Below are 25,027 nucleotides of genomic sequence, written 5' to 3'. Positions count from 1 at the left end.
AAGGCGGTCCCTGTGCCTTCCTGTCTTGTAACCCAGCCAGGAATATGCACTTGAACTACTGCCCCGCTGCCTGTGCCTGCGTTTCTGTTGGCTGATTTTTCTTGAGTGTGATTTTTTTTTCTCTTAATAAAATAAACACTGAGCTGATGGGCCTGCATTGGCCTACTGAAAGATGGGCCTCTGGTGTAGGATGCCGGGTTAGCAGTCACTCTGGGGTGGTACGTCTTTCCCTTGTGGTTAACCTCTCAGGGTCCAGCGTTCAAGGTGGCCTCAAGCACAGGGCTGCCTGCTCAGATTTCCCACAGGAGATTCCTCCCAGCACAATCCAATGGGCATGCCACAGTGGGCTCCTAAAGCACTGAAAAAGCTCTGCAGGCCTGGGGACAATGTGAAGCCTCACAACCCCCAAAGGCTCCAGTCTCCATCCACAGAAGCCAGTTGTCCCCACGAGCAAGAGGAGAACCAGCCTCAGCCACTGTCACCAGCTCAACCCAGGGACAAAGGAAGGGGTAGCGGACCTTGTCTCACTATACTGGCATTGCCTCTTTAAAAGAGATACTGCCTCAGCTGTCAAAAGACTTTAATCAGAACTATACGTACAGGTTGATTTTGAAATGTGGATACAGACATCTTGGGAAAATGAGATGTCCCAAGTCCTCGAGAGATATGTAGGCACTGGCTTCTGCACCAGCACCAGCTCAGATTTGCCTCTATTTTGTGGGCATCTTGAACACTTGAGTTGGAGGAATATGCAGTTCCGAGTTTATCTGAAAAAAGAAGTGGTGGAGGTTATATCCTTGCTCCAGATTCTCTTCTTCATGGGCTATGGAGAGTCAAGTGCATATATACTGACTCTCCTCCTAGAACCTTGACAGCTTTGCAAACATTTCCTCTCCAAAGCCAATGATGTCTTAGGGAGCATGAGGCTGCCTTCCTTCTGAGTCAAGTCAGGACTTCCTGTTTGGTTTCAGCTCCAGCTAGCAACCTCTGGTAGAGTTCCTCATCTCCCCCATCCATTCCCATAAGCTCCTTCAGCTCTTCATTCATTGCATCCCAGTCCAACCCACCCTGCCCTCACCCCCATCCTCTGTACCTAGAAAGCAGGGCCCATTCAATCCCCAAAATATCTGAATCCTGTCACAGGCCATGGGGCTATCATGGTGCAAAAGATCAACCTTTCTGCCTTCTTGGTGTGGTCTAGGATCTGAGACCACCAAGTGAGAGCCGCAAATCCCCTATGTGTAGACACAAGGTAGGTCTCAGTCACTTCCCATGTGTCTAGTCATGATGCTCCTGTCCAGGGGGCCCATTATCATGCGAAGGATGTCACATCAGCCACAGAGAGCACACAGCTGTGATAGAAGGATTTTTCCTTTCTCCTCTGGCCAGATACAAATAAGGTCAGAGCACATCTGCCCAGCATGGCTTCCTGTCTCATCTGAGAGCAACCTCCCAATCATGTTGCAGGCTAAGGAAGCTGGGCTGGCAGAGTGGAAGGAGCTCAGGGCTCTGGACACCTCACCAAGTCTCCGAGTTCTGCATCTTCTCCTTTTTGTTCAATGGGGAGAACAGTTTCTGTCTATCTCTCTCACAGAATGGTGTTAGGACTGAAGAAAAAGTACATGGAGACCTCTAAACTGGGAAGTTACTTCTGGCTTTGACATTACTGTTGTTGTTGTTGTTGTTGTCTTTGTTTTTAAGTGATCTCAATAGGGTGGTACTAAAACCATAAGGATCAAAGGCACAACATGGCTGGCCTGAAGGGCCAGCTTGAAGTAAAATTCACTATCTAGCAAGTAATTATCTCCACCAAAGGTGACTTGACCTTGCACATCTTCAAACTCCCCCTAACCCCTGGGAAGAAGTTCTGCATCCTGTGTCAACCACAGCGCCCCCACCTCCCACCACTGGGGCCCGCCTAGGGAATAGTGAAGCTGTTGCCGCCGTGGCCGCAGACTCTGACCCTCGGAGCCCCGCCCTCCACCCACTTGGAAAGGAGATGCCACCCTGCAGCCTCAGGCCCCGCCCCCTCAGGGCCCCGCCCTCCACCCACTTGGAAAGGAGATGCTACAGCCTCAGCCTCAGGCCCCGCCCCCTCAGGGCCCCGCCCTCCACCCACTTGGAAAGGAGATGCTACAGCCTCAGCCTCAGGCCCCGCCCCCTCAGGGCCCCGCCTCTCCGCTCCCCACCTTGGAATTCAGATACTGCTGTAGCATTGCCTGAAGGTCGGCGTTCTGCTTCTCCAGATTATTGTTTTCCCTCAGCAGCCTGGTCCTCTCGGTCAGCACGAAGCTTTAGGCAGGAAAACAGGTTAGAAGTCACTGACTCCTCCGGCCTTATGCCTTATAGGAGGCCAAGATTTCTGTATCTGCCATTGCTAGGGCCCGGAAGCCTCTGGAAGCCCCGCCCTCCACTAGGCTAGCAGGAACCTGGCAGGCAGGGCTAGAGGGTCAGCTATCTAACACCCGCGTGTTGCCCCACAAAGCAACTTTTCTATTCCGGGGATCAGACTGTGGGATCATCCTCACCCCCCCCACCCTCCACCCCCGCCTGGGCCACGATGTCACACTTACTGGTATTTCTCCAACGCTTCGTAGAGTGCATCCCAGAGTTTCTGCTTGAGAGGAGGGATGACTGTGGTCAGAGCCTCCCAATACTGCGAGTCTTTTGAGTCATCTCGGGCTCCTTTCCGCTTTCTCTGTGTTGTAGCCAAGTCCCTGAAGATCAAGAGCACTGGCGCGGTGATTCCCCAGGCCCCTCAAACAGTTACCACGCTCCCACCTGCCATGTTCCCATTCAGCTATCCAAGATGTTGGCAAATTCTCAGAAAGCACATCTGCTTAATCACCCTTGTTCTGTGCTTTGAACTTCCATCACTTCTGTGAATGACCAGTTGTCCTGCCACTGATTTCTCTCCATCCCTTCCATGATGCCTTTAAACCAGGAACACCAAGCCGAGTGCCGGTGGCTCACACCAGAAGCCTAGCTACTCAGGAGATCGCGGTTCAAAGCCAGCCTGGGCAGGAAAGTCCGTTAGACTCATCTCCAATAAACCACTAGAAAACCGGAAGTAGTGCGGTGGCTCAAGTGGTAGAGTGCTAGCCTTAAGCTGAAGAGCGCAGGGACAGCGCCCAGGCCCAGAGTTTAAGCCCAGAAAGGAGGGGAAGGGGAGGGGGAAAGAGGGGAGGGGAAGGGAGGGGAAGGGAGGGGAGGGGAGGGAAGGGGAGGGGAGAGGGAGGGGAGGGGAGGGGAGGGAAGAAGAAAGACGACACCATCCCCTCCCAACTGAGCTAGCTTCCTGATTGCTCTCCCTGTGACCAGCATCAATGGATCTAGATGATTAAATCAGGCTTTTTTTTTTTTTCAGATCAATACTATTTTATATGAACAGATGTTACTCCAGGGCTTTAAAGTCTTTACTGGCTCCAACCAGGACAAAGTATTTAGGCAAGACTCTCCAAATCTGACCTGGCTCCATAGATCCACAATATCTACTTTCCAGACCCGTGATACTCTAGCCATACCTACTGATCATGATTCTGGAATACAAGATTTTCCCCAAGCTGTTGAATCCTGAAATTCCCTTTTCCCTACACTTTGCCCACATAGTACAAAGCATGTTGAACATTTCTGGTGCCATTTCCTCCCAAACCCTCTCTGCCTTGCAAAATGGAGATGGCTACTTCCTGCTGTGAGCAAAATTATACCTTCTATAGGTTTTGAATGTTGCTCCAATCATAAGGTGTTATTTTGACATGGTGCCTATAGATGGCAGACCTTGGTGTTTATTGGCTGAATGAATGCTGAAAGGAAACAGCACAAATCATTCCTGTATCTCATTTTTTTTCTTTCATGATTATGTCTGAACATTCTCCAAATGTGTGCCCAGCAGCTTCTTCTTCATTCTCTCTCTCTCCTTGCTTCCCAGCCCTGTCTCCACCTGCCTTCTCCCCTTCTCCAACCAAAGTCTCAAATAAGCCTTCTAGTATGCTGGCTCACCTGGGTTTATTCAGCCCCATGACAAAAGCCTCCAGAATCTTGAGAACATCATTGGGGTGAATTAGCTCAGATGACATAGAGGTCTGCCTTTCTTTGCCCTGGTCCTCTCCTTCTGCTGCTGCGGATGCCTCCCATGCTGAGGGGCCCTGCCCTGAAGACTCCTGCCCTGAAGACTCCTGTCCTGAAGACTCCTGCCCTGAAGGCTCTTGCTCTGAGGACTCTAGCTCTGGGAGCTCACGCTTCAATTTGGGCAGGAATTTTTTCTTGCTCCATGCAGATGTCAGGCTTGATCTCGCCAGGCTCGATCTCTCCAGCGCTAACATCAAGCTCGATCTCTCCGTTGTTGTCATCGGGCTCGATCTCTCAATTGTTGTCATCAGGCTCGATCTCTCCAGTGCTGACATCAAGCCTGGTCTCTCCAATGCTGACAGAAAGCTTGATCGATCCATTTTTGCCTGATCTCCAAGGCTTCTCTAGAGAAAGGTGCAAGAGTAACGATTGGTGGGGGATATACAAGCAGGATTGCAAAGAGATGAATAGGAATAAGGCCAACAGAAGACTCTCAGAGGAAGACATTCCACAGGCAAAGAGAGGAGAAAGATGGGAAAGGATGGGTTGTTGGGAAAGGCACATGGGGCTTAGAGACAAGGACAGTGTTTGATTTCTAAATCTGCGTTCATAGGTGTTCAGTGTATCAATATTCGTAGACCATATAAATATCAAATTTTGCTTTAATTTCTAAATTAAAATTTAAAATTTAAATTTTAAATTCATTCAGTTTATGTTCCACAGTCAAACTAGTGTTATCAAGCTTCTTCTCCTTACACAGAAATAGTATAAGGTAAGATCCTGCTATGTAGCCTGAGCTGGACTCAAACTCATGATCCCTTTGCTTCAGCCTCCCAAGTGTTGGGATTAAAGGTGTGCACATTTAGCTAAGAAGTAGCAGGTCTACATAAACTATACTTACTAGTCATGTTTTTAACTAAATATTTTCACCTATGTCATTCCGTACTTTGCTTTTCCTTTCATAGACCAAAAAAACTTTACAGGCTTTTTTCCATATAAATATATAAAGTATATAAAGAACTTTGTTGTTCTTTGTGTTTTGTTTTTCATATTGCATAATATCCCATTGTGGAGAAGAACCACTTTTTTTTTTTTTGCCAACCCTGGGGCTTGAACTCAGGGCCTGGGCACTATCCTTGAGCTTCTTTTTGCTCAAAGCTAGTGCTCCACCACTTGAGCCACACCACCACCTCCAGCTTTATCTGTGTATGTAGTACTGAGGAATCAAACCCAGGGCTTCATGCATGCTAGGCAAGCACTCCACCACTAAGCCACATTCCGAGCCCAGCACCATTTATTATTAAATAGATTCATCAATCACAGATACTTAGGCTGCTTCTAGTCTCCTGCTATTCCAAAAATTGTTTCAACTGTACTGAGCAGGATCTACAGAAAAAAATAAGAGTTGCAGAGTAAAGTACAAACAGTTTTGCAATGAATAGTGTCGAATTGTCCTCACTGGAGGTGACAGTGACTTACACGCCTATCAACAAGTTATGAATGTATCCATTTGCAACACATTAGTCACCACTATATATCACCAAATGTTTAGCTTTTTGCCAACTTGTCTGGCATAAAAAATAGAATCAGAGAATTTAAATTTACATGTGTCTTTTTACAAGAAACCCTACTTGTTTTTTGTATGTTTTATATGTTTAAAAGTTAACTGTGGTGTCCCTTCTAGGTGATAATCCCTTGGATTTTCAGTCTTTTCTCTTGTTGGCTTATAAGAAAACTAGCCAAGCTGGGTGCTAGTGGTTTACTCCTGTAATCCTAACTACTCAACCTGTAATCCTAACTACTCAGGAGGCTGAGATCTGAGGACTGCAGTTCAAAGCCTGCCCAGGTAGAAAAGTCCCCGTGAGACTCTTATCTCCAATTAACCACTCAAAAACCAGAAGTGGTACTGTGGCTCAAAGTGGTAGAGTACTAGCGTTGAGCAAAATAGCTCAGCGACAGTGCCCAGGCCCTGAGTTCAAGCCTCATGATGGACAAAAAAAGAAAGAGGGGCTGGGAAGGTGGCTCAGTGGTAGAGCGCTTGCCTTGCATGCTTAAGGCCCTGGGCTCGATTCCTCAGCACCACATATGCAAAAAAGAAAAAAGCCGGAAATGGCGCTGTGGCTCAAGTGGTAGAGCGCTAGCCTTGAGCTGAAGAGCTGAGGGACAGTGCCCAGGCCTGAGTTCAGGCCCCACGACCGGACCCAAAAAAAAGAAAGAAAGAAAAAGAAAACTAGCTTTAGTGCTACTCACTAGACACAACTTAGGGATGGGGATGGTAGGGAAAAACTGGGAGAGAGCAAGGGAAGGGGTGACATTGTCCAAAAAGAAATGTACTAATTACCTACTTACATAACTAACTCCTCTGTTCATCACCTTCATAAAAACAATTTTAATTTTTTTTAAAGAAAAAGAAAACCAGTCTTGAGCTATGTTGTTCTCCAGCTGTCATTCGCATTTTACCTTAGCTTGTAGTGATTTCTGCCCTACAGAATTTACTCTAATATAAAATAAATCATTTTTTTACCCATTGCTTTTCCATTTTGTCAGCTCAGTCCATTCCTTCTATCAGGATACTCACCCTAGAGCTATTTAACACATAATACTAAAATCATTTTAATTCAATTTTTAATTAAGTTTTTGCAATTTTAAAATAAAATGACTTTTCCAGAATATTTCTTTGATGCTCACATTGAAATTAGTTAAAATAAAGATGGGCAGAAAGGGTAGAAGCATGGCTCAAGTGAAAAAGTATCACCTAAACAAGTAAACCAGGCAAGAATGGGAACTTGAGTTCAAAACAAGACAAAGAAAGAGAAAGAGAGAAAAGGAGAGAGGAAGGGAGGGATGGAGGGAAGGTAGGAAGGAAGAAAAAAAAAAACTGCAGCCTAGTATGAACGATCCCTGCTTTCAAAGTGTTAAGGATCAAAATCTACAGATCACGGTGGGCCAGATCTCACAGTGTCTGAGGCCTTACTTTGAGGAAGGCCTGAGGATTAGAAAAGATCCCTTAGGCCTCAGTAGAACAAAAGCATCTCACATCATACCCCAGCCATTCTTCCTTTTGCAAACAGAAAAACTAGTACTAGTTATGCATACCTCCTACCCACAAGTTTCCCCCTGAGAGTATTACTCAAAGGCAGCAATGCCCTCTGGGGTTTGGGGAGAAGTAGAAATGGTCCTTCCAGCTGCAGCCCAGCTCACCTGGCTGGGTGATAACTGATGGGCCCGGTACTTAAGGAAGAAGTTCACCAGTTTATACAAGTCATCCTCACTTTCGATTCCAAGGGCCTGCAGGGAGAAAAACCAGAATGGATACTCAAATACGGCAACCAAGAGTCCACAGAGCCATAGACTTAGGGATGCTGCTGGAGTCTTAGCTCCTCCGAGCAGGAGGCTCAGCTTGTTCTCCTCAGCATCCTTAGCTGGAGCCTACAACCCAGTGCCCAAGGGGCACTGGTCCAGCACCAGGAAACTACAGTGAAATGGCAGGGGTAGGGAGGGGGGCGGTGAACAGAACAGAGAAACAAAGTTGAGTCAGGAGCGGCTCCATACAGATCCAGCAGGCAAAGGAGTACTAAGGAGAACTGAACCCATAGCTGAGTTTGAGGTGCAGGGGATAACAATGAGGAGAAGAGGTAATAGAAGAAGGGTCAGGGGTGGGAGACATCAGAAGCTGAGGCCAGTCTGGTATGTGGAGGGCCAGTTAAAAGGAGGCTGTGACAGTGAGCTCGGGACAGCTCTGGACACTGTGGTCTGGTCTGGGGGCTGAGGCAATGTCAGGAAGACTGAGGGGTAGGCTTTTTCCCCACCCCAGGTCCTCTCCACCCAGGAGACTCACAGAGAAGATGGCATCCAGCCTCAGCAGATAGCATTCACTTCTTTCCAGGGGAAGCAGCAGGCTCAGCAGCTTGCTCTCTATAAGAAAGCCCTGAGGAGAAGGAAGATGGCGGCCCCAGTTAGGGACAGGTCTCAGGAGCCTTTAAGTGTAGGGACAGGTCTCAGGAGCCTTTAAGTATGACTCTCCAGGGACGAGCCACAGAGCAGAACCCCCAGGGATGGGACTGTGGGCAGGGGAGTTTCTAGGGGAAGGGCATCTTAAGGAGTATAAGAGCCAGTCCCTGGGGACAGAGCCATTCTTCATCGTGGATTTAGATGGCCCTCTACCTCAAGCAAACATTTAAGTCTACCTAGCAGTGGAAACCAGACCCAGGGGAGTGACCTTCCCCCAGATTCCCCAGTGGCTACAGAACCCAGCAGCAGTAGGCCCTGAGGAGAGGAGAGGGCTACATGGGAAGGAGTCCGCGTGATATGGATAGGGGACAGAGGACAAGATGAGTACGTGCTCTAGGCTGGACAAGCTGAGGAGGGCCTCACCAAGGAGTGGTCATAGCAGAACCGCCCCCCCCCCAGCCACATGGCACCACAGAAAGCGGCCTTGTCTGTTTCAAGAGAACTGGGGGTGTCAGGTCTGCTCTTTACCCACCTCAGTACCTGGACACAAATCAACAACTCAGCTTCCAGCTGAGCCAGCTCCTTGAAGTCCTAACACACACCTAATGCCCAAAGCTGAACTGGGGAGAATCAATACAAGCTGACTCCTTCCAGAGAAAGGTCTCATTGCTGTCGCCATGACACTTGGCCAAGGGATCATGGATGTGAGCATGGGGCTCAGAATGCCCTTTGTTTGAGGTGAGCAGGACCTAGCAGCTCACCTGGTAACTGACCCACTATAGGAAGAGCCACTGATAACCAGGCCTCTCTGTGCACTTCCTCCCAGGTCCAGAGCTAAGGCTGCTCCACTATTCAGGCCCCCTCTCTGGGCACAGCCAGAAAACTTCAGCTCCTCACTGCAGTCCACCCAGTGCCCGGCAGAAGCCTCAACATCACCCTGCTGCTGGCCTCACCGACTCATCACACAGAAGCGTCAGGATCTTTCTGGTAGTTTGTGGCGAAATTTGCTTGGGCAGATCCATGTAAGTTTCCATTCCTGGGACTGCTTCTTCATTCCCTTCCTCTTCTAAAGATAAGAGAGAGAGAGAGAGAGAGAATCATTTCTAGACTTTGTTACTTTGAGAGGCAGATTGAGCTTCCTTTTCTATGTACTTCTGAAGCCTCCCTGAGGAGGCAAGTCTCTCTGGGATGTGGGGACTGAAAGTTTGAGGACTGGAATCAGAATCCGTCTGGACAACTTGGACAACTTGTCCATTCCCAACCAGTCCAAAAGACTCACTTTCCCAAAATTTGTCTAGCTGGAGGCCTCATACTCCAATCCAGCCAGGAGCTAAGTGTGCATACCATGCATGCACCTGGCTTTGGACCTTGTGGAGGTTAGAAGTAGCCAGGGCAGAGTAGCTGCCTCCTAATGGGGCATTGTCAGCAAGAACTGAGTTCATCATAGCAAAACCCAAGAATTTTCTTAAATAAAATTAAAAATTATAGCCAGGTACTGCTGGTTCACACCTGAGGCTGAGGATTGTAGTTTGAAGCCAACCCAGGCAGACATATCTGAAAGACTCTTATCATCAATTAACAAGCAAAAAGCTAGAAGTGAAGATGTGGCTCAAATGGTAGAGTAGAAAAGCCAAGTGAGAGTGTGAGGCCCTGAGTTCAAGCTCAGTACAAATGCAAATAAATTAATTAAATAAAATTATTCAACTGCTGATCAGCAGAAGTCCACTTAAATAACTTATGATTTAACCACACAATATAATGTCATATAAAAACAAATGACATATATTTATTATAAGAGAAATATCTCTAAGAATATTGTTAGCAAAATAAGTAAAAACATATGTATTTTCTGTTACCTAAAAATTGATATATGTTTACATATGTACAACTGTTGATAGCTTAGTTATATAGTATATTATAGCATGTTATTATATCTATATAATTGTAAAGCACCAGAATGATAAATCATAATTTTTTACTTCTTTGGGTGTACATGGGTTGGAACTCAGAGCCTCACACTTGCTAGGCAGGTGCTTCACTGCTTGAACCATGCCTCCACTCTACTATAACTTTCTGTAGGGGAGGAATAAGTCACAAGTCTTTGAATATATCTGGTTTTGTACACTTGACTTTGGAAATGTGTAAATATTTTACATAGTTATAAAGGAAAATCAAATTGTAATGATCTAATCATTGAAACAAGAAGCCCACATGTGTATGAAGTTGGTGACACTAACTACACAGAAACTGAAATACAGCAGTCTGCCTCTACATTCTGAGTGGGAGCTAATAAAGAACAAAAAAACAAAAGAAAACAAAACAAAAAAAAAACAACAAGAAAAAGCCAGGCTCTGGTGGTTCCCAACTGTAATCCTAATTAGTCCAGATATGAGGATCAAAGTTGAAAGTCCATGGACTCTTATCTCCAATTAACTACCAAAAATCTGGAAGTGGATCTGTGGCTCAAGTGGTAGAGGGCCAGCCTTGAGTGAAAAAGCTCAGAGACATAACCCAGGCCCGAAGTTCAAGCCCCAACAACGCAAAATTAATTAATTCATTATTTATTTAATTAGTGACTTTATCTGGGTAGAGGGGAGGGAGTGGATGCTTCCTCTGAGGTTGTTCTGTGGTTCTGTGGAGAAGCAGATGAAAAGTTATTTTGGAATCACTGGTACCAGATTTCTCATGTTGAGAGAAAACAGCTACATTTTGATAAGGTGAAGGGAAAATCTTGGTATCTTGTTCATTAACAAACATTAGAAAAAAATCCCCCGTGTGATAATTCTGTGACTCTGCTCCAGGCACCTGTTTGCATCAGCACCTCCTCTACTATCTGCGTGGCTGACTTCTGCAGCTGCTGGGAAAGCGGCCCCACGTTCTTCAGGAACCAGTAATCAGGTGCCGTCCATGGGAGCCCCAGATGCTGGGTACTGATGACCATGTCGACCTTAAAGGCTTTGGCCACTATGGCCTTCACCTCCTCTTCATTCATCAGCCAAACGTCTCGAAACTTCTCTTCATCAATAAGAGCAAAGTGCCTGTGAACGAGAGCCACCAAGCATGGCCAGCTGACTTCTTGTCCTGGCAGCAGGATAAGAATGTGAGGCAGAGCCATGGGAAACGCTGCACAGCTGATCCCACCTAGCATAAAATGGAGCCATCCCAACAAGGGACAAGAAGCAACAGGTGACACCCCTCAGTAGATGAATGGATCAAGAAAATGTGGTATATACACACATGCTCCTCAGTAGATGAATGGATCAAGAAAATGCGGTATATACACACAATGGAATTCTATGCCTCCATCAGAAAGAATGACATCGCCCCATTTGTTAGGAAATGGGAAGACTTGGAAAAAATTATATTAAGTAAAGTAAGCCAGGCCCAAAGAAACATAGGCCCCATGGTTTCCCTTATTTGCAATAACTAGTATATGTATGAGTCAAGCAGAAAAGGTCAGATAAGTTGATGTTAGGGAAATGAACCCTAAGATATGTATTCAAATGTTTTTTTCTTTCATGTGATTGTTTCTAACACATTTATAAGATTATTTCTTTGTTGCCTTGTATGTCCCTCCCCCACGGTATAACCCCTGCTTTCACTGTATTTGATGTTGGTATAATTTGTGGAGGGGAAGGGAAAAAACAAATTGTTTAAATAGGGATACAGGTGGACCCATTGCAACAATGAGACATACAAGTCGTTATGGAGAAAACGAACTTTACAACCTTGGTGGTGGGGGAGGAGGGCTGGGGCGGGGGGGGGGGGGGGGGAGGATGGGATGGGAAGGGGAAACAAAGGAGGAGGCTACAATGCTTGATGAGAAATGTACTCATCATCTTGCCCATGTAATTGTAACCTCTCTGTACAGTATTTTCACAATAAAAAAAATCAAATATAAAAAAAAGAAACAACAGGTGACAGAGGAACATAGTGCAAAGGAGTCTTCTGTGCCCTGAGCTAGCACCCCAAATCTGGTTATCTCAGATCGAATGAAACCAATGCTACCATGCTACTACGAAATTTCCTTCTCCCCCACCCCTGTCCCCTCTACCCTAAAATTACCTCATGGCTTTCTGTAGGTCTTTGAACTGTATCACCAGTCGTTGGTAGTCAGAGGTCAGATTCTGATTCTCCTCATGAAACATCTTTATCTGCTTGGCATATTTTGATCTCAGGTTGTTAAGTATATCATGCAGCCTAGGTAAAGCGAAGCCACAGATGAATGGAAGGAGTAAAGAACATTGCTCTTATCCACCTGACTTAGTTCTACTACAAACTCTGAGTTAGGTAGTAGAAGGACAGCAAACCCTCTCACATATTCCAGGTCCTGTGATGAAGGAAAGGAAAACAATAGCAACTGGACTATCCAGAACAGCACAGGCCCACCAAGAGGCTATCATCTGCTCAAGCATTCAAGTGAGAGCCAAGTATGGTCACACATGCCTGTAACTGGTTACTTGGGAGGTGAAAGTAGGAGGGTCATGGTCTAAGCCTGGCCAAAGCAAAAGTGAGAGACCCTATCTGAAGAAAAATAGGACTGGCATATAAGGTTCAAAGGGTAGAGTGCTTGCCTAGTAAGCATGTATTGAGTGGCCCTGAGTTCAACCTCCAGTACCAAAAAAAAAAAAAGCGTGGGATTTAATGTCCCTCACACACCATCTGTCAAGGTGTTCATATCTGGGTCCATTCACATGCTTAAATCATCTATCGTGATTGTTTCATTGTCATGATTTAGATGCTACTTTCAATTCTGAAAAAAGTCAATTATTATAACTATATATCAGAAGCCTATGATATATGAAGCTTCCATTCTCAAACGGCTAATGCTCCTAATAGGTCCTGTATCTCATTCATTCATTCATTCATTGACTCATGCATACACATACTCATTTATCTAACACAAAGGACTCGTTTAAGCCAAGGAAATGTTCAAATACAAAGATGAAGAGAAGGATATGTTTGAAAACAAGATAGCAATCTAGTCAAAGACTACTATGAATGACAGTGAAGAGTAACAAGCGCCATGGAGAGTTCACCTGGAAGGAAAAGCCACCGGCTCCCAGCTTACACCTGGGTTCATGAGACTGGGTATTGACCCCCTGCAAGCCTGGATAAATTAGAAGCGCCATCTACCATCTTAGCTAGATATTCCAGAAAAATCCAGCAAGAAAAAAGTAGAACCATTTAAGGAAACAATTTAAGGAAAAAATTTAAGGAAATAAATTAAGAAAGCAGAGACAATTTAGAGTCATTAAAACCAAAAGAGGTCTGGGGATCAGTGATTCACACCTGCAGTCCTAGCTACTCAGGAAGCTGAGATCTGATGATCAAGATTCAAGGCCAGCCAGGGCAGGAAACTCCATAAGACTTTTTAAAAAAGTTTTATTGTCGGGGTGGTTTTCCTCCCACTTTCCCTCACCCCCATCCATAAGACTTATCTCCAATTAACCACCAAAAAGCCTGAAATGGGATTGTGACTCAAGTGGCAGAGCATTAGCCTTGAGCACAAAAAGCTCAAGGACAGTGCCCAAAGCTCTGAGTTCAAGCCCTAGGACCAACTTCTCCCCCTCCCTCATACTCTCTCTCTCTCCCTCTCCTCCTTTCCCTCTCCTCCCTCCTCTTTCCCTCCCTTTCCCCCACCTCGCCCCCCCGCCAAAGGAGGAGGTCCAGTATCCAACACTAACAGGATAAAGCCTGGGGAAAAGCCATGTGTTTGGCCAGAAGAGCATCACTGATTTCCTACTGTGGAGTGCTCCTGCCGACTCTGCGGTAGTGAGTTACAGCGGTTTGAAAGTGGGCATCTGAGATGCACACTCCCGTGGGACAGTATGAAGAGAGGTAGCCTTTCAGGGGTGACGAAGCCATAAAGACTCCTTCCTTGTACATGGGAGTCAGGCACCGATAAAAGAGGTGTTCCACAGCTGCCAGCTTGCAGTGTGCCAGGGGTTTGATCTTGGACTTCCAGCCTGAGAACTGTCTTTACAAATGACCATGCATCTTGTTCTAATAGCACAAAAGGTCCAAGACAAACGTCCAATTATGAGATGCTTATGGAGGTGGGGGGTGGTCAGAAAGGCAGGTGGTAGTGAGAGCTGCTCCTGGAGAGAAGCAGCAGGGCAGCTGAAGCTTCTGGAAGCCATGGGAGCATCCAGGTAAGACAGGGCAGTGAGATGGTGCTCTTCCTCTCTCCTCTCTGGCCTGTGCTCCAGGCCTCACAGGGCTTCACTTTCATTCCCACCTACACCTCTCTCGCAGTCTCTCTTTGGCCAAATGATAGCGGCAAAATTCTAGTTCCTTCCTCCTGTGTTTGCTCCTGCAGTTTCACCACCGAGTTGCCCAGCTGGTTCTCTTCATTTCTTTTGCCAACCTGTGTTCTACCCATTTCACTGTTGGGCATTTGTGAGGAGTTTCCCCATGTAACTCCTCCTCACTGTTCTGATTTGTGTCGCTGAGACATCCTTGGTCTTATAGCAAATAAACAGTGGGATTCCCTTCCCCCCTACTTATTCTCATTTCCCAGATCAGCCAAACCATTTTTTCATTATCGTTTTGTTTTGTGAGGAGCTATCAACAGGTCCACTGGCCCGGCACAAGTGGCACACACCTGTAATCCTAGCTACTCAGATCTCAGCTACTGGGAAAATTAACTGGTGTTTACACAGCCAACATTTGTCCAAAATATAAAACCAGTCTACCAATGGAAGAATGATTAAATAATACCAGGTGACTTGGGACTTCCTTGCTCCACCCTCCTTCTCCTCCCCCATCTGGTTGTGTATGTGTGTCTGTCCATCTGTGTGTCTTTGTTTGTGTTTCTGTCTGTCTGTGTGCTGGCACTGGGTTTGAGCTCAGGGCCTCATGTTCTTGCTTAGCTTTTTTGCTCAAGTCTAGTGTTGAACTCCTTGAGCCCAACTCCACTTCTGACTTTCTAATGTCTAAACTGGAGACAGGAATCTCTGCCACTAGGGCCTGGTTCCATAAAACCTTGTAAGAGGAGCTGCTATATTTTCAATGAGTTTCTGCTCCTCAAGAATGAATGATACTTACATATCCCTGTTCTCCGTACAGAAGAGTCTAGAAGAAAGATGTACTGCAGTGACTTACCGATTGATTTTCCTCTTCTGCTGAGATTTAATCACTGTGCTCTCTTCATCTCTCTTCTTCAGTACCTGGAAGTTGTACTCTAACTTCTCTTGATTTAGCTGATAAGTTGCTTTCATCTGCTGAAGCTGTTGCTCAAGAATCTAAAAATAAAAATTAAGTTAAACAACAACAGGAACTGGAGATGTAGCTCAAGTAGTAGAGTACCAACCTGAAGTGAAAAAGACAACCAAGCCAGAGCAAAAGGCCCTGAGGTGAAGCCCAAGTAGGCGCGCGTGCGCACGCACACGCACACACACACACACACACACACACACAAAGTGGTAACCTTTAAGCCCTATAATCCTAGCTACCCAGAGAGCTGAGATCTGTAGATTGTAGTTTGAAGCCAGCACAGACAAAAAAAAACTCCTTGTGACTATAAATTAACCAATAAAAGGCCTGAAGATGACTCAAAAGGTAAAATGTCAACTTTGAGCAAAAAATCCCAGTGAAAGTCCAAGGCTCTAAGTTCAAGCCCTCATACCAGCACACTCAAAAAAGGCCTTGGTATAATTTTTTCGACTTGGGGGGGAGGTCCACAATAGTTTGTTCTAGTCATGCCAGAGAAACTTAGGTCCTTTTTAATTTTTTTTGGAGGGAGATTGAGTGCTAGGGATTAAATCCACAGTATTTTACATGCTAGATAAACTCTTCACCACTGAGTTATGTCCCCAGACCCAATTAACTGCCTCTACTTGGCTTCTTAGAAATCCTGTCAATGAGGGCTAGAAGGTGACTCAGTGGTAGAGTGCTTGCCTTGCATGCATAAGGCCCTGGGTTCGATTCTTCAGCACCACATAAGCAGAAAAAGCCGGAAGTGATTCTGTGGCTCAAGTGGTAGAGCCCTATCCTTGTACTGAAGAGCTCAGGGACAGCACCCTGGCCCAGAGTTCAGGCCCCATGACAGACAAAAACAAACGAACAAACAGAAATCCTGTCAGGGGAGGCAAATTAAAGAACAATCAGATAAAATAGAAATCAATCAACTGCAATCTGCATACTCAAGGCCTGAGAAAGCTCACTGGGAGAGCTTGCAAGCATGTGGAACCCTGATGCTTTGCTCCAGCCCCTGTAGAGACAGACGCAGCTCCTCTAAAGACCCCATCAAACACTGCCACCAAGCTAAAAATCTTCCCATCTGGTCTTCTAGAATGTTAAGCAACCTTTGTTTGTTTGTCTACTTAAAAGTAAAACAGACATCCTTTTCAATTTCCATCAGCAAGCTTCATTCAACGTTTGGATGTCAAATACACACGCGACATTTTTCTAATTGCTGCTAGAAAACACTAGCAAAAGAGTCATGGTCCCACCCCATCTGGCACAGACAGCCAAGAAAGCACCAATGAGAAGCGAGGAGGCAGATGTTGGCCAGGGTGTTGTGGGACCATTCTGATGAGCACTGCACTTGGCCTTGAGGGACTAAGGAAGGCAGCCTTGAGCAGATGCATTCGCATATCTGCCTATGACCTGGAGAATGAGTAGGTTCTGGAGAAAAGAGAGGGGGGGGGGCAGGGTGTTGGGGGAAATGCCAGCAGTGAGCAATGTAGGCAAGGATGGCCCCAAAGGAGGGCACCAGGCAGCAGAGTTTTATCAAGCTCAGAATTTACAATACTGGCCAGAAGTCAGGAGTGTCCCTAAAGATGCTAAGCAGGAGCTAAGCACTCATAGTTCACACCTGTAACCCTAACTACTTGGGAAGTCACACTTTGAGGTTAGCCCAGGCAGAAAAGTTTGAAATCTCCCTTCTCAACCTACAGCTACGTAAAGTGGCATATGTCTGTCAACTTAAACTAAATGGGAGGCAGACAAGTCATCCATCTCCATGGAAGAAAGCTGATTGCTATGGCCCTTGCCATTAGGGAAGCCTAATATAGGCGGACCGAGGTCCAGGTGCACTTCTGGGTCTGAAGCAAGACCCTATCTCAGTACATCCAGGCACTGATGACTCATGCCTATAATCCTAGCTTACTCAGGAGGCTAAGATCCAAGGATTGTGATTTGAAGCCATCCCAGGCAGAAAAGTTCATGAGACTCTTATCTCCAATTAACTGGGGGAAAAAAGCATAACAGAGAGGTATGACTCAGGAGAAGAGTACCTGTCTAGTTAGAAACCCAAGTTAGTACCCTGAGTTCAAACCCAGGAAGGAAGGAAGGAAGGGAGGGAGGGAGGGAGAGAGGGAAGAGAGAAAGAGAGAGGGAGGAAGGCAGGGAGGGAGGGAGGGAGGGAGAGAGGGAAGAGAGAAAGAGAGAGGGAGGAAGGGAGGGAGGGAGGGAGAGAGGGAAGAGAGAAAGAGAGAGGGAGGAAGGCAGGGAGGGAGGGAGGGAGGGAGAGAGGGAAGAGAGAAAGAGAGAGGGAGGAAGGGAGGGAGGGAGGGAGAGAGGGAAGAGAGAAAGAGAGAGGGAGGAAGGCAGGGAGGGAGGGAGGGAGGGAGGAAGGAAGGAAGGAAGGAAAGAAGGAAGGGAGGGAGGGAGGGAGGGAGGGAGGGAGGGAGGGAGGGAGGGAGGGATTAAGAAAAAAATGATCTGTTCAGGTCCTGTACAAAGGTTGCTCTTGGGCTGGGAAGGTGGCTTGCCTTGCATGCATGAGGCCCTGGGTTCGATTCCTCAGCACCATATAAGCAAAAAAGAAAAAAGCTGAAAGTAGCACTGTGGCTCAAGAGTGGTAGAGTACTAGCCTTGAGCTGAAGAGCTGAGGGACAGAGCCCAGGCCCCATGACCAGACCAAAAAAAAAAAAAAAGGTTGCTCTTGTCAGTTTGTAGAAAAAAGATTAGAGAGGCCAAGCATTGTATCACATACCTATAATCATAACACTTTGAAGATGGAGGCAGGATTGTGAATTTTAGATCAGCTTAGACAAATCAGGGAGTTCCAGGACAGTCTAGGTCAAACAGGAAGATTCTGCCTTCCTATGTAATTGTGTGTGTGTGTGTGTGTGTGTGTGTGTGTGTGTGTGTGTGTGTGTGTGTGTGTGTGTGTGTGTATGTGTGTGAAGATTTGAGGCAAGACTGGAGGCAGAGCAAATACAGACTAGCTGGCATGCCCCTGCCTTCCCATAGCAGGAAAGCAGGGATACAAGAAGTTATTAAGCACAAACAGAGCTTCCTATGCAACCACCTGTGCAGCTCTCCCACACCTTATCTAGGCTACAGACTCCACAGAGTCAGCAGAAAAAGTGATTCCAGGCTGCTATCCAACTCCCCTTGGGTCATCTTCAAGGAGATGACACATTATCAGGTCAGGAGGTAGGGCATTCCCACGGTCCCTGCAAAACCCAGCAATCCCTGCTCCCCACAGTCCCTGCAAAATCCAGTAATCACTGCTCTCCACGGTCTCCATGATCCTAACATTGTGACTGAGGAAGTCAGCCAAGCACAGTGTCTCAACTAGTACTGAGACCTTGCTGGAGGGCTTGCTTCTCCAGAAGGGGTGGCCTCCTTTGCAAGTGTGAGGGCCTGAGTTCAAACTCCAGCACAGCCAAAAATGAAAAAGAAAACCATCCTAACTACAGAGATTATAAAATCGACTCTTAAATCAGTTTTGAATATCCTCAGAACAGAAGCTTGTAATCTCTTGTCATTTAACAGGGAAGAAAAGAAGAGTCCGTGCCAGGTGCTGGTGGCTCACAGCTGTAATCCTAGCTAATCAGGAAGTTGAGATCTGAAAATCACTGTTTGAAACCAGCTCAGGCAAGAAAGCTTGTGAGAATCTTATATCCAATAAACAACTACCACAGAAGCCAGAAGTAGAGCTGTACTCTAGAGGTAGAGCACTAGCTGTAAGCAAAAAAGCTTAGGGACAGTGCTCAGGCCCTGAGTTTCAAGCTCCTGAAGCAGCACGCGCGCGTGCGCATGCACGCACGCACACACACACACACACACACACACACACACACACACACACACCACACACCAGCCTTTATGTGATCATAACTAATCACACCTCTCAGGATCTGTGTTTGTTGTTTATTTATTTATTTCCAGCTATATGTATCCTTTGTAAGAATTCTTTTTTGCAGATGGCAAAAGCAAAATTTTCACATTTTGAAAAATTTGGAAGTATAGCAAATAAAAAAGAAAAGTCTAGAAGGGACAGGAAGGACAGCCGTAGCCCCACCCAAGGACAATGCAGGCCACGTGGACATGCTTCCCACCAGAAATAAACTCTGCCTAAAATGAAACTCTGCTTAAAATCCTAATTTTCTCCTTCAAAATTATAACATCAGCACTTTCCATACCAGTAAAGGTTTATTGATGCAATAATACTTTTATATATCACAGAGCCACAAGGATTTCCACCCTGTTTCTATGGAAACCAGCCATGTGGCTCCAAACATGGCCATCCCTATCATACCCACTGAGTGGGAATCAGGACATAGGGTGGACACCGCCCTGAAGTGGTTGAGCACCCAAAATCCAGAAGAAAAGCTCCTGTCACCTTGGGTAGTGACAACCTGAGAAAGTAACAAAAATCTGAGGTAGGTCCCCAGGGCCACGCTGGCATCTTCCCTGGCATCCAAAGGGATGCTCTGAATCCAGATGCCCTCCTGCTTCTAAGCTTTGCAGTGAGCCCCCACCATCACAAAAGCTTTCCTAACCCTGTTTGGCCATTGGACTGTTTTTATATTTATAGCATAAGAGCACAGAGCTTCGAATGCCAGCTCTGTCACATAAACTCTCCTGTGAATTTTTTTGTTCCATAGTCAGAGGCATTATCCATTGCACCACTGCCCACCTGCTGTATTATTATTATTGTTATTATTATTATTATTGACATTTCTTGACTTGTACTCAGGGCCTCATGCTCGAGCTCAGCTTTCTTGCTCCTAGATAGTGCCCCACCACCTGGGCCATGCCTCCAGCCCAGATTTTTTGCTGGTTAAATAGAGATGGAATCTCATGGACTTTTCTGCCTGAGCTGGCTTTGAAGAGCAATCCTCCAGGTCTCGGCCTCTTAAGTAGCTAGGATTATAGGTGTGAGCCACCAGAACCCAGCTTCTAAATGAATTTTTTTTTGTGGGGGGGTCAGTCATGGGGCTTGAACTCTGGGCCTGGGCGCTGTCCCTGAGCAATTCAGCTCAAGATGTGTGTTCTACCACTTGAGCCACAGTACCACTTCCAGTTTTCTGGTGGTTAAAAGGAGATAAGAGTCTCACAGACTTTCCTGCCCAGGCTACCTTTGAACTGCAATTTTCAGATTTTAGCCTCCTGAGTAGCTAGGATTACAGGTGTGAGCCACTGTACCCAGCTCAGTTCTAGATTTTTAAACATAGCTATGGCTCACATCTACATGGAAGACAGTGATCAGGACTGTAGTTTGAGTGCAGCCTGGGCAAAAAGTTAGAGAGATCCTATCTCAACCATCATGCTGGGGTGGTATTGTTTATCTTTTATCTCAGCTACATAAGAGATTGTAGTTAAGAGGATTAGGGATCCAAGGTCAGCCTTGGGCTTGCCTAATCTCGCCTGAGGCCCTGAGTTCAATCCTTAGCAAAACAAAAACACAAAATTAAAAATCATTTAAAAATCAAAAAAGGGGCTGGGGATATGATATGGCTTAGTGGTAGAGTGCTCGCCTCGCATGTATGAGGCCCTGGGTTCAATTCCTCAGTACCACATACACAGAAAAAGCCAGAAGTGGCTTTGTGGTTCAAGTGGTAGAGTGCTAGCCTTAAGCAAATGAAGCTCAGGGATTGTGTCCAGGCCCTGAGTTCGAGCCTCAGGACTGGCAAAAAAATAAAAAAGCAGGGCTGGGAAGGTAGCTCAGTGGTAGAGTGCTTGCCTTGCATGCGCAAGGCCCTGGGTTCAATTCCTCAGCACCACATAAGCAAAAAGAAAAAAGCCGGAAGTGGCACTGTGGCTCAAGTGGTAGAGTGCTAGCCTTGAGCTGAAGAGCTGAGGGACAGCGCCCAGGCCCAGGAGTTCAGGCCCCACGACTAGACCCAAAAAAAATAAAATAAAAAAAGCAGAGCATCAGCAAGTATGTGGTGAGTGGCCATCTCTTGGCACTAGGGAGGGCTGAGAGTGAGGAGCGCCACACCTGCACATCTTGTTCCAGCTTGATCTTGATCGAGTTGTACTCCTCGCAGTCCCAGACCCGCTGCTTGTTCAGCTGCTTCTCGTAGTCCTCCACCTTCTTCATGCGGCTTATAAGGTACTCCAGCTGAAGCACAGTGAGACAAGGGGGAGTTAAGGCCCTCCCTGCCCCGCTCAGTCCTTCAGGTGGCCTGTCAAGTGTGACCCACTGGCACCTTTGGAAGTATAAGGCTGGGGAAATATGGTGGCTTCAGAAGCCTAAAGATCCAAAGAGTTTGAACTGTTAGATCTTGACTTACATTGCTTGATGGGGTTCTTACTCCCTGAGGAGTTGCTTGAGTTTTCTTAAGAAAACCTATGAACATGAAGAAAGCTAAATGTCTTAATTTCCATGAAAAAAATCAGCTGGCCAGGGTGGCTCATGACAATAATCCTAGCTACTCAGGAGGCTGAGATCTGAGGATCAAAGGTCAAAGCCAGACTGGAAAGAAAAGTCCTGGAGACTCCATCTCCAGTTAGCCAGCAAAAAGAAAGCTAAGCTCCAAGTGTGGTTCAAATGGTAGAACACCAGCTATGAGCAAAAAAGGTAAGCAAGAGTACAATATCCTGAGTTCAAGCTCCAGTACATTCTCTCTCTCTCTCCCTATCACACACACACACACACACACACACACACACACACACACACACACACACAATGTGTGTCTTTTTTTGGGGGGAAGAGGAGGTCATGGGGCTCAAACTCTGGGCTTGGGCGCTGTCCCTGAGCTGAAGAGCTCAGGGAAAGCGCTCTACCACTTGAGCCACAGTGCCATTTCCAGCTTTCTGGTGGTTAGTTGGAGATGAGTGTCATGCACTTTCCTACCCAAGCTGGCTTTGAACTGGGATCCTCAGATCTCAGCCTCCTGAGTAGCTAGGATTACAGGCATGTGAGATCTAAGGATCATGGTTCAAAGCCAGCTTGGATAGGAAAGTTCATGACACTCGTATCTCCAATTAACCACCAAAACAAAAAACAAAAAAAAAACACGAAGTAGAGCAGTGGTTCAAATGATAGAGCACTAATCTTGAGCACAAAAGCTAAGGGAATCACCCAGGCCCTGAGTTCAAGCTCCAGGACTGGCACACACACACACACACACACACACACACATCACCTTCTCTAGCCATGACTATCCACAGCTGGGTAGATCCCCAAGGAGAGTGACAGCTCACCCCCACAAAGAGGCCACACTGATGAACACACTGACAGTTTAGTACTAAGTGCATGCCATGGTACTCCTACCCACGACCAAGATTCTAGAGTTCAGTCACACCCCAATTCCTCAGGTTCCCCTTGCCACCCTCCCCCACATTTGCCGGCCTTTACCTCTTTGGCATTGTGAGTCTGCAGTGCCCGCTCCCATTTCTTCTTGTTACTGGTCAGCAGGTCCTGGCGCTCCACCTCAAAGGCTTTCTACACCATGAGGGGAGAGAGCTTTCAGAGAAGCCACAATTGCCACATCCCCAGCAACACAAAGTCATATCCAAAACACAAGCTTGCCAATTCATGCAGCTAAAATGTGTAGAAACTAGAATGTGTGAATTAGTCACTATCAGCAATCAAAGCTGGAGGCTGGAGGCTGGGCAGTTGCTGACTAGCGGTCACCCTATGGGGCAAAGCATGGCAAAACATGCAATCCTGATTGGGAGGTACACTGCCATGACAGGGCCCCAGGAGTAGAGGCAGCATGCGGTTACCCAAGCTAGGGACTCGAGTGAGTGCAGAAATCCAGAGCCAGGCCATTCTGTTCTCTTCTCTTCCATCCTGGGTAGGCCTAAAGCTCCGTCTCAACATATTCAAAGTCAAGGTACTAGCCGAGCACTGGTGGCTCACCAGTGTAATCCTAGCTACTCAGAAGGCTGAGATCTGAGGATCATGGTTCAAAGCCAGCTAGGGCAGGAAAGTCTGTGACACTCCTACTTCCAATTAACCACCAAAACGCCAGAAATGGGGCTGTGGCTCAAGTGGTAGAGTGCTAGTCTTGAGTCTAAGCAAGAACATGATCTCCAGTACCAGTGTGTGTGTGTGTGTGTATGTGTGTATGTGTATGTGCACGTGCATGCACATGCGCACACACACACACATATACACAATTCAAGATACTGATTCTGAATGCTACTTGTCACCCCCTCTCCCCATTCCCCTACCCAACTGCCAAAAGTAAACAAATAAATGAGTGGCTCAAAGGGCACTAATTTCCCTCCTCTGCACCCTATCACATCTTACTTTCTTTCTATGGGAATTATCAAATTATAAATAGGTAGAAAAGTATTTATTTCTAGTTATTTCCTACTAGGACACTGGTTTCTATGGGGTTTTCTTTTTTCTTTTTTTTTTTTGTACATCATGGGGCTTGAACTCTAGTCCTGGGCACTGTCCCTCAGCTCTTCAGCTCAAGGCTAGTGCTCTATCACTTGAGCCACAGAGCCACTTCGGCTTTTTCTGTCTATGTGGTGCTGAGGAATCGAACCCAGGACTTCATGCATGCACAAGGCAAGCACTGTACCACCAAGCCACCTTCCTAGGCCTCCTATAGGGTTTTTCTTATTCCTAGCTATATCCTCTGCTCTCTATCCAGTGTCTGGCACACAGATAACACTTGATTACTGGTTGACTGAGTGAATGAGCAAATAAATTATTGAAACCCTAGCACAGAGGCAGAGATCAGAGCACACAGATGTCCAGGCGTCTCCTTGTCTGACGAGGGCTGGGCTGCCTCCTCCCCAGCCTTCCCTCCCCTCTGTCCCTGCAGTGCGAAGGGGCCTTTTTGGCCCTCACCTCAATGTGAGAGAGCTCTTGGCGAAAGGTTTTCATCACATTCTTCACCTGCTCTTCCATCCGCTCCAGAAGCAAGGCAATGTCATCTGACTGTTTCTTCAAGTCCTTCACATACTGGTCATCCTTTACTTTTAACTCCTTGAAAATACATGGAGATCAACAAACTGAGGAAGAAACAAGTGCCAAGCACCCCCACCCAGTCTTCTCTCTTCTGAATCCGTAAACCCTAGGAATTAAAGGTACACAGAGAGAAAACCACCTCAGAAGAGTCTTTCAAGGTATAGTGAAAAACAAATGTGGATTTGAAAATAACTCAGCTTAGGATAACACTATGGGTGTGCAGGCCCAGATTAAGATTGCTGCTGGCTACAAATCCCCCTGCCAAGTTCCCAGGAAGCCCAGCTAACAACTAAGTCCTGGGAATAACATGGGAGCATAGTGACTACAGCCTAAGTTCCATTCCTTAACTAAAGTCAGAAAATCTTATAAGTACCGCGCTCTAACCGATTGCGCCACTGGAACTCCTAAAGTCAGAAAATCTGAAACAACATTTGCTATAAGAGTACATCTTTGGTGGCTGGGAAGGTGGCTCAGTGGTAGAGTGCTTGCCTTGCATGCATGAGGCCTTGGGTTTGATTCCTCAGCAGCACATAAGCAAAAAGAAAAAAGCCGGAAGTGGTGTTGTGGCTCAAGTGGTAGAGCGCTAGCCTTGAGCTGAAGAGCTGAGGGACAGCGCTCAGGCCCAGAGTTCAGGCCCCACGACCAGACCCCCACCCCCAAAAAAAGAATACATCTTTGTGGCAGGTGTCAGTGGCTCACACCTGTAATCCTAGCTACTCAAGCGGTTGATATCTGTGGACCTTGGTTTTTAGACACGCTGGGGAAAGACAATTCTGAGAGACTCTTACCTATAAGTAATAGCAAAAAGCCAGAAGTAGAAGTGTGACTCATGTGGTAGAGCACCAGCATTGAGCAAAAAAGCTAAGCAAGCATGAGAGGCTCTGAATT

The 25,027-nt window shown here is 46.5% G+C and overlaps 1 protein-coding gene across 1 annotated transcript in view; it reads right to left on the bottom strand.

The window, feature by feature from the left end:
• Nucleotides 1–582: 582 nt before the first annotated feature.
• Drc1 (dynein regulatory complex subunit 1) overlaps nt 583–25,027 on the bottom strand; it is a 36,636-nt gene continuing 12,191 nt past the window's right edge. Inside the window, exons 5-17 of the mRNA XM_042696758.1 lie at nt 24,020–24,157; nt 22,568–22,654; nt 21,203–21,325; nt 15,127–15,266; nt 12,085–12,219; nt 10,825–11,057; nt 8,973–9,085; nt 7,907–7,996; nt 7,270–7,356; nt 4,000–4,472; nt 2,574–2,717; nt 2,190–2,292; nt 583–767 (exon numbers count right to left, since the gene is read on the bottom strand). Coding sequence (XP_042552692.1) covers nt 711–767; nt 2,190–2,292; nt 2,574–2,717; nt 4,000–4,472; nt 7,270–7,356; nt 7,907–7,996; nt 8,973–9,085; nt 10,825–11,057; nt 12,085–12,219; nt 15,127–15,266; nt 21,203–21,325; nt 22,568–22,654; nt 24,020–24,157 — 1,923 coding nt within the window. The 3' untranslated portion in view covers nt 583–710. The remainder of the gene's footprint in view (nt 768–2,189; nt 2,293–2,573; nt 2,718–3,999; nt 4,473–7,269; nt 7,357–7,906; nt 7,997–8,972; nt 9,086–10,824; nt 11,058–12,084; nt 12,220–15,126; nt 15,267–21,202; nt 21,326–22,567; nt 22,655–24,019; nt 24,158–25,027) is intronic.

The sequence above is a fragment of the Dipodomys spectabilis genome, unplaced genomic scaffold (genome assembly GCF_019054845.1).
Source record: "Dipodomys spectabilis isolate Male_0828 unplaced genomic scaffold, ASM1905484v1 ptg000210l, whole genome shotgun sequence".
NCBI classification, from domain to species: Eukaryota; Metazoa; Chordata; class Mammalia; order Rodentia; family Heteromyidae; genus Dipodomys; species Dipodomys spectabilis.
The sequence above is the reverse complement of the archived record's forward strand: the minus strand, read 5'-3'. Positions and strand labels throughout refer to the sequence as shown.